The sequence below is a fragment of the Squalius cephalus genome, assembly GCF_949319135.1.
Source record: "Squalius cephalus genome assembly, chromosome: 9".
Lineage (NCBI taxonomy): Eukaryota > Metazoa > Chordata > Actinopteri > Cypriniformes > Leuciscidae > Squalius > Squalius cephalus.
Genome location: NC_137130.1, coordinates 35,522,595 through 35,540,427, shown reverse-complemented (window position 1 = coordinate 35,540,427; position 17,833 = coordinate 35,522,595). Strand labels below are relative to the sequence as shown.

Sequence of the window (17,833 nt, the reverse complement as noted above, 5' to 3'; positions counted from 1 at the left end):
TATTGCAAGTTGCTTTCAGCTATAGTTAAAACAGCTCAAACATGCATTTTGGTCTTAGACTATCTTAAGCCTTAATTATAAGATTAAAATCATTATTATAACATAAAAAGTAATAATTATGAGATAAAAAGTCATTATTTCAACTTAATTATGAGTGTCATAATATCATTTTGATTAATGATTTACGAAGGAATAGTATTTTTTCCTATGTGGCAGAAATGGGCTTCGATGGGCTATGATGAATGAGATTATTAGATATGTAATTCTCTAATGGCCGGTTTCACAGACAAGGTTTAAGTCTAGTCAGACTAAAATGCATGATTGAGCTGTTTGAAAGCAACTTGCAATATTGTTTTGTCTCAAGATGAACACCAGTAATTGAACTAAACTGAACTAATCCTCCTAACTGAACTAAAGCATAATCCCAAGCCCTGTTTGTAAAGCCGGGTCTAAGAGTTTTATATTAATTTATATAATATTAATAAACTGCAAAGTTGCTATTAAACATCCTATTTTAAACAAATCTATTTAAAGTCCCCCTGTAGTCAATAATTTAAAAAAAAGTCTTCATGTCTTAAAATAGCTTGAATGTAACTCTACACCCTTTCCTCATTTAGTATATGCGGTTCAATGAATATGCTAATGAGTCCCGCCTCCACTCACTCACTCAGCTCAGAGATCCACTCGTTGACGATCACACGTTGATCTGATTGGTTACAAGGTAGTTTGTGACGTCAGAAACACCAGCGATTTCAAAGCGTGTTTTTGAGACTGTCTTTGGTTCACTGCAGTTTTAAGGAGAAAATACTCAGCAATGCTGTCGACTTATGAATTTACACATGGTTTGTCTTAAAGCATATTAAAAACACCACATAGACACATAAACAACATTAAAAGCTGGATTTTCACCACGGGGGGACTTTAACATAAAAGAGCATAACATGTCTTATAATATTTAAAACCTTCCAACAGCATTAGAGTGGTGGTGAGGTAGATCTGGATCAGTGTGTGTGTGTGTGTGTGTGTGTGAGTCCCTCTCAGCTGCCCTGATCATCTCACCTGAGGCTCGAGCCGTCTGTGCATCATTACCTGAACCTCCACACGAGCCATTCATCATTCATCATCACTCAACCAGACAAATACTGCATGAGGAAGAGCAGGACAGCTTTCGGCAGACGCTCAGTGACGCTGCTCTGGGACAGTGTTATACACCGCACCTCTGAGCCTGAGGAACCAGAGGAAACCTAGGTTTACATGGGCAGATTACACAATTATTATTTTTTTCTCTTTTTGTTGAACAGAGATATTCACGGATTCAACCATCAGCGCCAGAACCAACTCGGTCACTCGCACCAGAATACTTACACCTGTCACCGCTCATTAAGGACTATACACACTCCCCTATTCCCTCACCTGTGTACCTATATGCAGGGTTGGGGAGTAACGGAATACATGTAACGGCGTTATGTAATCAGGCTACAAAAATCCAATAACTGTAATCCGTTACAGTTACGTCAAAAAACGTTGTAATCAACAGATTATAGTTACATTTTGAAAAAAGGGGGAATACTTTCAGGATTACAATGGTTTCATTTGAAACTAAATAAATAAGTATTTTGGCATAATAACACTATATTAAGCGCTGCTTGATTATAAGTAGTTCCTGGTTCAGTTGCCAGTAATGACTCACGTGTGCCACGCGCTGGTGCATGCGCAAATAACAGCTGTCTACAATCTTCTCAATCACTGCTGCTAGTAGAAACGACGCTGCCTGCGGGTAAAATCGCTTATAATTCATGGAAATTCCTAGCCTGGGTTTCCCCATACTGCCTTGCTCGCAGCGCGATTTCATTCACGCTGCTAGGCAGTCTGGACACCATGGAACAAATTTTCCCCTGAAAAAGGGAACCAATCACAGAACGGGGAGGGAGCAGCAAGATGATGACGACACCGAAGTAGTTTGTTTATATCAGACTCGACGTTACCTTCTACCCTCATGTTTATCTTGCACAAACGGTAATATTCGCTAAACGCCATCGTGTACAAATAAATCTTTGACCCATCGTCTTTTTCCTCGTCAAATTTCTCTCACTCTACATACGTCATCTGGTATAATTGAAGCGATTGGCTATGAGCTACATACAGGCGCATTTGATAGACATTCATAGCGCCCAATAAACGGCTCTGGGCATTCGTAAACCACGCCTCAAATACGAGAAAATGCACACGTAGTTCCCAGACCAAGTCTCAATGAGACTTGGTCTGACGTTAGCCAGGCTAGGAAATTCCGCTGCTATTTTGTAGAAATTAGGAGAGTAGCTTTTTTAGTACCCAAAATGTCCTTTCTTAATCTTTTCTCACGTAACGGGATGTCCGCTGTCTAGGTAACTTAGGGGAACTCCCACTGCCAACGCCCCAAGTTCAGTCAGGCAAATTAAGAAAGATCACGGCTTTAGTCAACATGTAGGCCTATTTTAAAATAAACTATTTTAAACAACTAAATGTTGTGTTTTTATTTTTTAGTTAAAAAATAGTTAAAAATAAAACAAAATAATCTGTAATACCATACATTAGCCACTAGATGTCTGTATAGCCCTTTACATAAATATATATATTCAGGCCTGTGTGTATATTTTGCAAATATTGTACACTGGACCAAATTCTTAATAAATAAAAAACATTTTATTTATTTTTTTATAATATTTCTTCTTGCTTGACTTTATTTATATACGTGACCTTGAAGTAATCCAAAAGTAATCAGTTACATTACTTTCATATTATAGTACTTGGATTACGTTACTGAATACTTTTTTTAGGAAGTAATTTGTAACTGTAACAGAATACATTTTTAAAGTAACCCTCCCAAGCCTGCCTATATGTTATGTATGGATTTACCTGACTCTTTCTTTATCTGCGATTACCGTCAAGCTGAACTCTCTCTACGCCATCGAGTAGCCAAGGCTAGTTAGTACAATAGGATATAGTTCACTTAAAAATGAAAATTCTGTCATCATTTACTCTCCCTCGAGTTGTTTCAAACCTGCACGAGTTTCTGTCTTCTGCTGAACACAAAGGAAGATATTAAGGAGAATGTCGGTAACCAAAGAGATGCTGGTCCCCATTGACTTCTATAGTAAATAAATGTTAATGTTAGTCAGTGGGGTCCATCAACTGTTCGGGTTACCGACACTGTGTCTTCTTTTGTGTTCAGGAGAAGAAAGAAACTTTAATTACCTGTCTGCTTCATTACTCTGTTCAATCTGCGTTCCTGCTGTCTGTCCTTCTGTTACATGATATAATCTGAATCACTTTAATGGTTTAGATTATGTTTGGATTGTCTATATCTTTAATACAGGCAAGGGCGTAGATTTGGTTTGAACATTGGGGGGGTTGAAGTTTGGGTCTGCATATTTTTCATGTGATCATGGTATAAATATTGGGGGGGTTGTAATGCATAGATTTAAATATTGGGGGGGTTATCTCCCCCCCAACCCCCCCACAAATTACGCCCCTGAATACAGGCCTATACAATTGAACACAATTTACCGCAGTATTACTTAGTCAACATTTTTAAAAAATATCATGCTTTGGTAAATCAATCATGACATAAAAAGTTGAAATTATGGCATAATTAGTCACAAATATGAAATTTGTATTGAATTTTTATAGAATTCCTGTCATTATTGTGACTCAATTTCAACTTTTTGTCATAATTTCAACTTTTTATGACATACTCAGTGTTGGGTGTAAGTAATTACAATTACTTTTCCCATGAAAAAGTAAAGTAAGTGATTACTCTTAATTTTCTAGCAATTTAATTAGTTACTTATGATGTAATTGCATTAAATATTGTATAGACTTTAGAACAATCCCATATATAGCAATAGATTTACCATTAATATTCAACGACTTATGTAAAAAATTATGTTATAATTTTAACCTTCTCCCTTTAAATACTTTGGTTAATTCAAGAATAATTTATGCAATTGTATAATGTATCTTTGAAAGATATTCAGCTTTATTAAGCAATGCAATAGGCTACTGAGAGTAATGTACAGTAATCTAATTAAACTGTTAAACATGTAATTAGTTAGTAATTAGAGCTAGTAACTTACCCAACACTGCATGGTCATAATTATGTAATATTTTTTTCTTGAAATAATTACTCATTTTATGTTTTATTATAAGCAGTCAAGTTCTGTAACCTTTAATCTAATCTGCATTTACATTCACATCAAGCACTTTTCATGCTGCAATTAATTTAAGAAACTATACTCAAATAAAAAAGCTATGAGAACATCAAATATTATTTATTTCATTTGCGTGCCCGCTTGTAATTTATCTATTTCTGTAGGCTAAATATAAAAAAAAATATATATATAATTAAAGCCGTTTTAAATAAATAAATAAATATTTCACTATATTGAAACGCTCTGAAAGGCTGCTTTCCATCTTTAAACAAAAATGCAATTATTGTTAATACATTCATATTACACGGGTGTAATTGTCTCTGAAGCGCTTTCCAATAAAGCTCGAAAGCAACGACCTTGCGTTGACGTCACACCAACATCCGGGTCATTACGCAGAGTCATTAGTGCGCATGCGCAGTGCAGCCAGTTCGACCTCTGTTTTCGGTGAGTGCGTTCATTCCGAACCGATAAATCTACATCTTTCATCCATCCTTCATCCTCCATCTGTATGAGCACAGGGTTGCGGGTTTGATCGGGATATCGTCAGGAGACGTGTTTGTGGCGTACGACAGCTGTATTTCTCAAGCTCTTCTTATAAATCTCCTCTGACCTCGTATTTTGTCTTTGCAGAAGCCGCTCAAAATCACTCGCATTTCAACATGTTCACCTGCGCGAAGTTCGTCTCCACACCCGCCCTGGTGAGTAACTCAGTGTTAGTGTCAGTGTGTGTGTGTTTAACTGTGTGTTTTGTTGTTGCTGTTCGGCCTGCGGGTTGAACTTGACGTCAGTAATTCATTCATTCCTGGACGGACTTAAAAGGGTTAATGTGAAACGTCACGCGCTGTTGTAGATTACCTTTGACCTTTTGCCTTAGGCTCAAAGTTGTGAGTTCGGTAAGGTCAAACGCTGTGCTAGATATGAAGACATTAATCTGGCCCGTCTTCTGTGTTAGTGGAAAGTGGTTATTCCACATAGTCTGGTAACGCTAGCCTGTGTATTGCAGTGATGAAGATGTCAGTTGTCTTTCTATCACCTCAAAGGGGTTTTGTTTATTTTTATTTGCTGATGTCCTCCAAAGTATCTTAGAGTAAGGCATTTCAGTGGCGGTCCCCCTGGTGTAACCCGAGATGAAGGTTGTCTTTATCAAGGGCACAATGGAGCTCCTGTTGTGGGACTGAACCTGTACCAGTTAAAGGGTTCGTTCACCCAAAAATTAAAATTCTGTCAGTAATTATTCTCCCTCATGTTGTCCAAACCCTGTAAGACTTTAGTTCATCTTCAGAACACAAATTAAGATATGTTTGATTTAGGGATGCAAATGATCGATTAATTCATTAATCATTAATTGATTGACCTTATCGATCGATTAACGATTAACTGATGAGCGGCTATTTTCCGGAGAATGTAAATTTCTCAAGGTATCAATAGTGTCTTTAACATAAAAAGCAAAATGTTGCTTATAGGCTACTAAATAAAACTGCATGTTATATTGCTCAATTGATGTTTTATTGTAACAGTTGGGATACGGTACAGATAATGGCATTTATGTAGTTTAACAAAAACTTTGCACAGAAAATTAAAATACATAAAGAATAATTGTGCACTGGCTCACCTGTTGCATGTGAAACATTAAGCAACATAAAATAAATTTGAAATAAAAATCTACATGGGTAGGCTTAGCCTACATATAATAATCTATCTGGTAAACTACTTGAATGAAAAACTTATAATCCCCCTTGGTCTGAGAAAGGTAACAGTAAGATTACTAGACCTGGAAACTTCAAATATAGAACTGAACACAACTTAAATCATCCCCGAGGAAGGTGACAGTAAAATTAGAGGGCGTCCCTCATTTACTCTGTCAGTGAAATATGACCAAATTCCGATTTTTTTTTTTTTGTTTTTGTTTTTTTTTTGCTCACATGTGACACAGATCCAATGTGTTATGACAGTGTAAACAGGAAAAAAACGCATGCATTCGGATATCGAGATCGGTTTCAGGCCTCATTCATATGTGGAAATAAATCGGATACGTGCCAATGCGACTGTCATGTAAACAGGCAGGTCGGAGTTTCTGAGGCGTTAGGCAACGTCTCCGCGGTTTAATGACGGGAGAAACCCACGCGCATCTGCAAAGGGACGGATGGCCCGACGAAACGTGTCGTCGTAGGAGAGGAATGTGGACAAACGTTGACACAACGTACACAACAATATTTCGGACCCACTGCTCCTCGTTAAAGCCAATATTTAAAGCCAGTATGCTCCCACCAGTCCTGAGATCTCTCTCACACACAATAACTGAAGCATATGCGCAATGGTGGCACTTCTTCTTCGTCTCCTCCTTCGCCTCAAATTTGAAATGCTCCCACACTCCACTCCGTTTTGACCGCCTCATGTTTGGTTTCTTTTTTGCCGCCTCAGGTTTGTGTCGGGTCTCTCGCCGCCCGCGAGAATCTCGTGTCACGTTCGCAATGTTCAATTAGCCGACATTTAATTTAATCGAGTAAATTCTTGTCGACAATTAATCGATAATCGATTAACCGTTTACATCCCTAGTTTGATTATATCTGAGAGCTGTCTCACTCATAGGCTGCTATGTAATTGAAACTTGCCGGCTTCCGGGTCGTACGTCAGAACGGAGGCTCACTATTGGCCAGCATCACACACATGACCAGCGTCGGCCAATAGTGAGCCTGCGTTCTGACGTACGACCCAGAAGCGCTGCGCTGTTACACTACGTGAACTCACTCAGAGGAACACAGAAGAAAATGAAGAAGAGTTGAATAAAGTCGTTATTTTTGTTTGTTTTTGCGCACAAAAAGTATTCTCGTCGCTTGATAAACTTAAGATTGAGCCACTGTAGTCACTTGGACTATATTAAATATTTTCTTTACTAACTTTTCTGGGCTGGCAAGTTTCATTAACAGCAGCCTATGGAGGAGTGATCCAGCTCTCAGAAATCAAAAAAATCATATTTAATCAGAAATATCTTAATTTGTGTTCTGAGTCTTACGGGGTTGGAACAACGTGAGGGAGAGTAATTACTGACAGAATTTTCATTTTTGGGTGAACTAACCCTTTAAAGGTATAGCGGAGGATTTTCCCGAATTTTGAAAAGAACCGCCCTCTCCACTTTTTGAAAAAATGCACATGCGCAACACTCTACCTGCTCCCGAGAGGGAACGCCTATTAAACGTGTGCACGAGCTAATCATAGCTTACATTAACTTTTACTAGCAGTGATTTTAAATGGATTTCTCCAAATAGCATGCCAAACTTTACCTGTCAAGTAGGGCTGCAACAAACGATTATTTTGATAATCGATTAATCTAACGATTATTAGAACGATTAATCGACTAATCGTCGATTATTTCGCCGACTAATCAGTAAGTTTGGGACGATTATTCAGCCTTTTCAATTAGTTAAAACACTGAGTTATAAATATTCTAACTATAATATAAAAAAAGAAAATCACTTCAGCTTTTGAAATGGTTGGTTTAATGAACTTTGAGCAACTAAACAGGTCATTCTCTTTAAGTTTTCAGATTTCTGTCCAACTCAAATCACACACAAATGCAAAAAGCATTGGTTAAATATTCGGTTCTCTTTCAATAGAAAAACAAAAAACAAAAACAATTATCAGCTGCATTACAGACAAACTTAAACTGCAAACAATTATTATAAGAACACAATTTAAAAAAAATTGACAGCTGAGCTGACAGAGACATTCTCATTCACCTTTTAATTTACAGTATAAAAAAATAACTGACATGATATTCTTCATAACATCTCTTTTTGTAAGTCTTCATGAATATGGAACAAAATACAGGCAAGTGATAAGACTGTAATAACTAATAGTTACAATAATAAAAACAGCCCTGACTCCTAAGCTCGATCAAGCTTTATTCTATGCAAAAATAATCATCACAATACTGTAATTATATTATTAGTGTTAATATTATTGCTATTATTAGTAGTATTGCATTCTCTAAAAAGAGATTTACTGCTAGTTATTTACGTTAGCTCCAGCTGGAGAACATTCACCTCTCACCGGCTCGTCTCGTGCCGGGTTTTTCCTCTTTAAGTGCTTTAACATGCATGTTGTGCTCCCGTGAAAAGCAAGTTCCGCCTTGCATGTATTGCACACGACAGCATTCTTGGTTTGAAGTTTTGTGAAACTTTCACACACCTAGCTAGTTCGGAATCGTTTGCACTCCGGCATAATTCGCGCTGTGTTTTCTTCTACCGCAACAGCATTTGTAACGGCTGCATTACACTCTAGCGCTACAGCGCCGTAGCTGTCAAATCGCGATATTGCAGGCCCTTACATTAGGTCACGTGGGATCAAACGACTACTCGACAACAAAGATATTTGTCGACAATTTTTTATTGTCGACAATGTCGACTAATCGTTTCAGCCCTACTGTCAAGTAGAAACTTCACGACTGTGGCATCAGTGGGAAGCCCAACCTGTGTTTGAGCGCACGCCATCGTGTGAATCGTGTGAACAAGCACGTACGACGGCCTTACGTAAACATATCACCAGAATGATTGACACTTAGGAGGACCAATAGTCTTGATGATCCACCCGGAAAAAGAAAATCCTCCGCTATACCTTTAAGAGAACAGGACAGTTTAGGCTACAGGTAAAAATGTGGCCCAAATCCGTGTTTTTGGGTTTTTTTTTGCTCACATGTGAGTCAGATCTGTTTTTCCTCATGACAGTAGCTGCGTTTACATGGACACTTATAATCGGATTGAAGGCTCAATCGTACTAAAAAACCTTCATGTAAACACCTTAATTGTTCCGATTGAGCTCGATCCGAATGAAATTTCGATCGGATTGAAAGGGGTGGTTTATCCCTTTTGTAATCCGATCGAGAGAACATGTAAACGCTTGATCGGATTAAAAACCGAAACTGAAAGGACTGCGCATGTGCAATGACGTTAAATAGCGTAATGACGCGCGGAACGAGCTGTTCTTCCTGTTGAATAAAGTGTCATATTAATAAGTTTCCCGTCATTCTAAGTTCTCATTTCGCTGGTGCGTCTGTGAAGTGAAGCAGGACAACGTCCCACCAGTCCTTGTTTTGGATTCTCATCCACAGGCGACTGGTTTTGGCATTTTACTGCGTGATCAATAAGCAGCACGGCAAAACGGTTAATATGCTCTAAATTATGACCAGACACGAATTAATATTACGTCTGCTGTTTAAAACAAATAAAGAGCCAATAGAGGAGAATATTTATGCGCGAAAAGCGGGAAACTCTGTATATTCGTGCAGTGTGCGCATGTCAAAACATCAGATCCGGTTTGAAACTTGTGACATATAAACGCGCACATCAACCCGATTACTTTATTTATCATTCATATAAACACCTTGTTCGGATTCATCAATCGGATTGATTTCATTCCGATTGTGTCCATGTAAACGTAGCTAGTGACAAACCACATGAAATCTGATCTTTTTCTGTTTTGGGCCATTTCCATATGTGCTCCTAAATCTGATACAGGACTGATAATCAGTCTGAACCGTCATATCGGAATTCATGCGACTTTTCCGACACTGTAGAGCAACATTCGTCTCGATTCTGCGCTCGTGGGAGTCGCTTTAAAGATTGTACGTACCCGGTGACGTTATCAAGACCGGTGCGAAAGGTAGTCAGTGAAGGACAGTGATGTGTCAGAGCTCATGGGTATTACAGTGACCGCTTTATATACAGGCAAAAGTTCATAGGTGTTTAAAGACTCTTTTTACTAGGGGTGTAACGATATTCAAACCGAACCGAAAAACCGCGATACACCACCCACGATAAGTATCGCGATACTCTCATGGCGTACCGAGGACGCCCCGCCCCCTGCTGCCCCGGCTCAATGGACCTCATGTCTTATGTCTACACAACGAATACAGCGTTATAGCCTAACCACCATTAACACCCTATAATAGCAAGCTCCGTATTTTGTTACTTTCGATAATAAGCAAGGTGTAATCTTTCAAATTCTGTCTATTTGATCACGAAATTCAAACAATAAATGCCGTTTTGGCGCTCTTTGATGTGGCGTGACAGATCACTGTACTAGCTCCTCATTTAAAGCGGCAGCGCGGAGCGCGAGTAAACGCGATTCTCTTCCTCAGTTACAGAATAAACATGAATGGACACCTGAAGGTATGTTAAAAGATACAGTATACTTACTGAAAGGCATCATAACTTGTGTAATCAATCGATCAGTGTTTCAGCAGCGGAAAGACGCCAATAAAACGTCTTAGTTTGTCACACAGCCTTATATTTACCTCAGGCAAGTCATTCAGTGCCCACAGCTTGTTGGTTCCTAAATGAACTCTTGCACTAAATAAATGCACTATATTCGATATAATATATTTTACTTAACATGTTAATGATTGATTGATTATTTAATGTAGCCTATGTTTTAAATATCTGTCATAAAAACTGTGTAAATATTTATATTTCAATAACAAATTAGAGTAGAAAACATAAGTTAATAAGAAAACTGCCTTATGTTCAGTTTGCATTTTCATACAATGTGTTGAGTGTTGATTATTATATCTAAAAATAAAAAGTATCTGAAATTAGGCTAAAAGTCTAGGCTCTGTTAACCTTTAAGGTTATAGTAATGTGTGGGATCCCTATATAGTTTACAGCATTAGCAGATCTTTTTTTTTTTTTTATCCTTGCGAAAAGTTTAATTGTAATTGAATTAATTTAAAGACAAAGACAGAATTTGTTCATTAAACCACTGTAAAAAAAAAAAAAAAAGAAGCAATTTTAGCTTTCTAAAACCCCCACCCCACCGAACCGAATCGAACCGAACCGAGATGTCAAAACCGTGGGGCGTACCGAACTGTCAGTTTTGTGTATCGTTACACCCCTACTTTTTACGCATCCTCATTTTTGTTTTTTTATATTGCTTGCGCATAAATTCACTGATCACACTATAAATAAACACGTAATCACTTACTTTATGTCCTCAGTATTTACTTCCGTGTGACGGCGTGCTGCGTGACGTCTCTATCGTTCTTTTGCACATGCGGGTCAGTTCAGGACCATGGTCTGTTCACACTACAATCTGATATTGTATTACATGTATAACAACAATGTGAACTGCTATGCAATAAAACTTGAGCACTAATGCTTGCAGTGTGAACGTAGCCAGACAGGTTGTTGGTACTGGTATCTCGCCAGTACACACTTGTCTAGGGTTTTAATGGATATGTCATACATGAAGACTATTTAAAGTGCCCCTATAAGGCTCCTAAATTTTTGTGTCTCCTACAACAGGTTTTCATAAGGTCAAAAACTAATTTTCTCATAATATACACTGCACATCACCACATTTTTCATTGATTCTCAAACGACTCAACGGGTGAATCCGTCTCTCTAAATCCCTCCTCTCCGTGAGCTGCTCTGCTCTGATTGGTCAGATGACCCAAGTCTGTTGTGATTGGTCGACTGCTTACAGCGCCTGTCGGCAGCTACACGTCCATTAGCATAACTGAACGTCAGCTCTACTCTGTAAAGAGACGCAACAATGGCGTCGTTTTTACCACATAAATCCGAGCGCGAGTCAATGATGAAACATTGGGAGAATATTATATTATTTAATGTTAAAATATTATAAAGTGCATTAGCTGGAGACCTACACAATATAAAACATAAAACTAAGTATTTTGAACACCGGTAGAAATTATAAACAATATTGTTTATATTTTATAAAAAATATACAATTATCAATAATTAATCATACTTGCAGGTTGTGATTCTGAGGAGCAAGTTGGTCCAAATAAACCCGAGTACCGACCCATCTTTCATGAGCAAGCGTATTGCGAATCCGGCTTTGGACTTGAGAAGCTGTGGTCAGTAAAATTATGTGTTGTGGGCTTCAAGAAAGGAATAAAAACAACTCGTATAGTCGATTATTGTCTCCCAAAAGAAAGAACTTTATTTATCGTGCACTTTCGACTTTACAACTTTGCAGAACGTTTACATTCACAAACATCTGTATTACACTGTATTACACATACAACATCTGCATGAAAGGGAATATTCGAAAACCCATAATAGGGGCCCTTTAATACTCCTAATATAAATGCATCGTCATGAAGTTGTCTTATAATAGGCAGCATTGAATGTACAACTTCTTGTGGTGAACCTTGAGCCGGAACTGACGTTTCCCAGCATACATGCCTTTCAGAAAACTGTCCAACACTGTTTCTTTCAAATTCACCCCCTTTTTTTGACAGCTGTCTAGGTGGTTCTCGTATAACCTGGTGACAGTCTGTGTGTTTTGTGTGTTGTAGGTGCGTGCGGGCTCCAGGTCCCTGTACAGGCCGCTCTCCGCTGCGGTGCTCTCCAGACCAGAGGCCAAACCCGAGGTGACTGTCAAACCTGCCTTTAAGCTCCTTTCATTTATAATAACTCTTTACTGCAGGCTTGAAGGTCCTGCTTTGTAGAGGAGATGAGGCATACAAGGCATCAGAGACAAAAGATGAAATATAACTTTATCAACTTGATTTGTTGATATAGAGCTCTTCTGATCCACTATAAGCGTGTTAAAGGAATAGTTCATGTGAAAATGAACTCGCCCTCAAGTCATTCCAAGCCCATACATCTTCGGTTAATCGTAAATTAAATCTGTTCATCATATAAGTGATCATATCTGTTTCCAAGAACATTCATATTGGTTCATTTTATGATGCCTTTATGGATCTTCTATGTTTTGGTTTCCTGGACTTTCATTTGAGGGACAAAAAAATCTCAGCTTTCATTAGAAATAACTTAATGTGTATTTCGAAGATGAACCGAAGTCTCATGGGTTTGAAGTGACGTGTGGGTGAGTAAACAATGACAATTTAAAAAAAAAAAAAATTAGGGATGCACCGATATGAAAATGTTGGCCGATAATTTTTTATATTTGAAAGCCGATAAATCTAAATCCAGATTTTTCTATAATTTGAGAGCCTGATTAAAAAAAAACTTCTCACCATTCAAATCCATGTCCCAAGCACACAATTATAATGTTCTCATAATTTTATGTGAATATTATACGACAGACTTGTTATACCACATGTTGCACTGAATTGTATTTTCCTTTTTGAAGTGATACATTTCATGAATCAGCTGAAGAAAATTATCCATTATTTATCGACTTTAATATATCGTATCGACCAAATCTTTTTAATCGGCCGATAACGATAACATTAAAAATGATCATTTATCGGCCGATACCGATATGGTGGATGATATATTGTGCATCCCTATAATTTTATTTTTTTTATTTTTGGGTGACCCAACCCTATATGCCATTTAAAAAAAATTGTCATGTTTATCTGCTCCTCGTAAACTCAGTAATTATCCCTTCTGGTGAGAAATGTCACATTGAAGCTGACACCATGTTTTAGCTCGATTGCTGTTAAAGGATGATAGGTGGCAGGCCGAACACACTCGGGTCGTGTAGAGGTCAAGTAAGCCCTCTCTTGCACCTGTAGGTCAGTGGTGCTGTCCTGCCTCAGTCGGCCTTCACTCAGGCCCTCAGGAGCTTCCAGACCAGCGCCGTGAGCCGCGACATCGACACCGCCGCCAAGTTCATCGGCGCGGGAGCTGCCACCGTGGGAGTGGCTGGATCCGGGGCTGGGATCGGAACGGTGTTCGGGAGCCTCATCATCGGATATGCCAGGTCAGATGCAGTTCACGGTCTTATACACTACTGATCAGAAGTTTAGGGTTGGCGGGATTAAAAAAAAACACACAAAAAAACATGGCTGCAATTATTTGTTCAAAAATACAGTAAAAATTATGTGAAATATTCTTTAATATTAGAATGTAATATTAACGTAGAGCTCTCTGACCCCTCCATAGACAGCAATTACAATTGCAACTTTCAAGGTCCAGAAATGTAGTAAAGACATTGTTAAAATAGACCATGTGACTCCAGTGGTTCAACCTTAATGTTATGAAGCGACGAGAATAGTTTTTGTGCGCAAAAACAGCGACTTTATTTAACAATTTCCTCACAGCTCCTACGCTGTTTATGTCATAAATACAGTGCAGCGCTTTAATACCAATGCCATTGGCCGACGCTGGTCACATGATCACCTCAGGAGCTGGCCAATGGGGAGCCGGCGTTCGGATGTAGAACCTGAAAGCACTGCACTGTATTTACAGCGTAAACATTGTAGGAGACGGACACAGACGAGAAGATATTCGGAAGCTTTTTAATTGTTAATGAGTCTGTACATTTCACTAGCTATGTTTCTATTCAGAATTTGGGATGTCGCATAAAGTGCTGGATGGAAATTCCATGTTTTTTTATGAGACGTATGCATAAACTATGATGGAAACACATTTATCAAATAAATACCTCGATGCGTAACAAAAAATGTCATGTGACTTTGCCTCAGCAGAGGATGTGATTGGATAACTGGAATAACCAGCGGACCAATCGCATCACAGCATCTCAAATGTTGGTTTGATGGTTCTGAAACACCTGGGGCACGTTCAAGTTCAAAACGGTGCGCAACGTTTTGCTACGGTTTCCGGGTTGAACGTCATGTTTCCTGGAAACGGCGTGTGCAGATGCGTTTTCTCTTGTTTGGTGGGTGTGTCAGAACTGCAGTCCAATCAGCAGCAACATGTATATAAAGCACGCGGTATTAAAGTGAACTCGCACAATGGGTTCAAGGAAAGTAATTTACAAATGTGTTCGATGCAGCTCGGCATACGCAACAACTGAGGATATTAGAAGACATGTTTGTCGTAAGTTTTATTGTAAAAATATAGGATATCAACATAATGATGTAGTTGTTTATATTTTTAGCTTCATTGCAAGTGCATGACATTTGGTATAGAGATAAACAATGGTAATTAAGTGCTTTTGCTAAAAATGAGAAAGAAAATACGAGGTATTAAAACAGTATGAACTACAAATAAAGTCAGTATGTGAGGCTAAATGGATATGTTTTAGTCTGAATTAGGTAAGATGTGTGCTTCCATTTCAGTTTCCACAAATCCCTTCACTCGATTGGGATGTTCTCTTTTGTTCTGGGCGGCAAGTGCAGTAACTGTAACATCGGGCATATTTTGTAGTATTAAAGGAGTCATAACCTAGTCTTAATTTGGATACCTACTGCTGTATTACAGTCTTTCATGCCCTTCTAAAAAATAAAAGTGGAAAAATAAATAAAAACAGAGCTCCTAAAACCTTTATTTCTGAAGGCATTATTGTCTCGCGAGATCTGATGCGATGTTTTGGCTGTCGTGGACGTAGAGTCCATTCCCCGTGTTTACCTTGAAGCTAACGTTACATACAACAGCCGCATTAGTAGTTAGCTGCTGTTTGTTACACACAGTAGAGCAATAAAAACAGTCTTACCGTTTCAATTTCAGGCAAGTCCCGGATGGTTGGAATGGCACCTTTTTTCAAACGGAGCTTCGTGGCCAACTTCACCTGATATTGGCCCAAATTTGTGAATGATTCCGGCGTAAAATGTTTAGCGCAGACACCGAACAATAAGCCAGTTGAAAGTGTTGCTGGGACAGCGTCATTAAAAATGAATTTTATCCACTGGTCCCTGATAGTTTGGTCCGTTTTTGGTATAGAAAACACATTCGCATGTTGTTTCTGGCAGTCAACCACAGAGCAACTCACGTGTGCACTCGGTTTCTCCATCTTTCGCGACTGAACTGAATATGAGGGGGAGAGGGGATGGGCGGGCTTCCTGCTGCGGTGTCCATATATGGTATATCCTGCCCCGTCTTGACGTCAAGACGGGGCTGAAATCAAAATCTCGTTTTTTAGTGCGCGTGCACGTGGGCTATTTTACAAACCCTGAGGTAAACAAACGCTTCACTTTTAAATATCGGCTTCCCGGCCAGTGTATAATCATTATGCAATCATAACATACATTGATTCTCGTGGAAAAGTGAAATTTGCAGGTTATGACTCCTTTAAACACATATTTATACCGACTTCATCAGGCTCCGAAAATTCTTCACAAAGAACACAAAGAATGGCCTTCTCAGCTGCCATAGTTGCAACTCTTGCGTCATCAGAACAGTGTGTTCAACGCATCACCGTTTCTGTTTAAAAAACGTGCAACGTTTTGTCGGGGCTGAACGCAGCCCTGATCCAAAGTCTGTCATCAGAGTGATTTGGTTTAATCCCCTCAGAAAGTCTCACCTGATTGCGTTCCCAAACACCAGCATCCGAACGCAAGAGAACATGGCAGCATTTATTGCGTTTCGTCTGACGCTCTGAAACACAACTCATTTATGATGGAGGACAAAAGAGCCACAGTTTCTTCCCCGATTGCAGCAACTTCCTTTTTTATCACAGATATTTTGAGCCAATTTCCCAGGAAGTGCTGATCCTTGAACACATGGGATGGAAACGCTGCTTTATTCACAAATGTTTTATGCGATATTCATAGATGCATTCATAACTTTTGATGGAACAGTCTTTGTCAATGTTTGCAAGTGTCTCTGCATGTAATGTCTAGTAAAGCGCTGTGTGTTGTGTTGTGTTGTTGCAGGAACCCGTCTCTAAAGCAGCAGCTCTTCTCTTACGCCATCCTGGGTTTTGCTCTGTCTGAAGCCATGGGGCTCTTCTGTTTGATGGTTGCTTTCCTCATCCTGTTCGCCATGTAAAACCTGCTAGTTGTGGAACACATTTAGTGCAGTTATGACTACGTGTTTTTGCTGTTGCTACCAAAACGTCTGCTGTTGGTCTCTGCAGGAGGAAAAGAAGTATCAAGTCCACTGTTAAAATAAATCATGTAACAATTAAATATTGTTTAACTATTTAACCAAATCTTGTTCATGCCCATTAAATAAGAACAGCAACAGCTCCATCGGTGCTGCTTCACGGATATAAAGAACCTGATAGCACTTTCTGTACATCAGAATAGGGAAAGAGTGTGTGAGTGTGTGAGTGTGTGAGTGTGTGAGTGTGTGAGTGTGTGAGTGTGTGAGTGTGTGAGTGTGTGAGTGTGTGAGTGTGTGAGTGTGTGAGTGTGTGAGTGTGTGAGTGTGTGAAGACTGTAAGAGTCCATTCAGATGTTTTCAGGGGTTAAACTGCTGGTTGATAGTGTGACTGTAAATTTATAGCAATTGGTTGAAAACCAGTTGAAAGCCACAATTGCATTTGTAAATTGCATTAAATAAATTTAGATCACAGTTTACCGTTTCTCTGTGGTGTCTGCTTCATTTTTATTCATGTGCCTTGTGTTCGTGGTATACGTTGCCAATAACCAAGTTGAGCAACTTTAGTTTTGTTTTGGAGTGATCTGTCTAACTTTGTGAAGAGAACTTCAGTGAAACGTATGTTTTTGTGGTAATACTTTATCTTTATACATTTTTTTTGTATACTTTATCTGTATACTAAATACTTTTTTAAAACTACATTAGTTAACATGAACTAACAATAAAAATACTTCTAAAGCATTTATTAATCTTAGTTATTTTAACATTTGCTAATACACTAACATCAAAATATATGGACCTGAACTACCAATTAACAGTTGTATTTTTATTTACCTATGTTTACAAATAATAAAAAAGATTAATAATAATTAATAATTAAACAATAATTAATAATTACTGCATTGGCGAGCATTAATTAATAGGACC

At 38.6% G+C, this 17,833-nt stretch overlaps 1 protein-coding gene across 1 annotated transcript; it reads left to right on the top strand.

Annotated features, from left to right (window-relative positions):
- Positions 1–4,540: 4,540 nt before the first annotated feature.
- Positions 4,541–17,390, top strand: atp5mc3a (ATP synthase membrane subunit c locus 3a). Its single transcript, XM_079880463.1, has 5 exons — positions 4,541–4,634; positions 4,821–4,888; positions 12,508–12,582; positions 13,696–13,883; positions 16,738–17,390. The coding sequence occupies exons 1-5, from the start codon at positions 4,601–4,603 to the stop codon at positions 16,850–16,852; spliced, it is 480 nt and encodes a 159-aa protein (XP_079736589.1). The 5' UTR covers positions 4,541–4,600; the 3' UTR covers positions 16,853–17,390.
- Positions 17,391–17,833: the final 443 nt, after the last annotated feature.

What these genes read in the sequence shown, in the direction of transcription:
- atp5mc3a (XM_079880463.1), top strand. Translation starts at nt 4,601, where the DNA reads ATGCGCAGTGCAGCCAGTTCGACCTCTGTTTTCG. An exon ending in CAGTTCGACCTCTGTTTTCG is followed by an intron (nt 4,635 to 4,820) that starts GTGAGTGCGTTC and finishes TTGTCTTTGCAG; the next exon opens with AAGCCGCTCAAAATCACTCG. An exon ending in CTCATCATCGGATATGCCAG is followed by an intron (nt 13,884 to 16,737) that starts GTCAGATGCAGT and finishes GTGTTGTTGCAG; the next exon opens with GAACCCGTCTCTAAAGCAGC.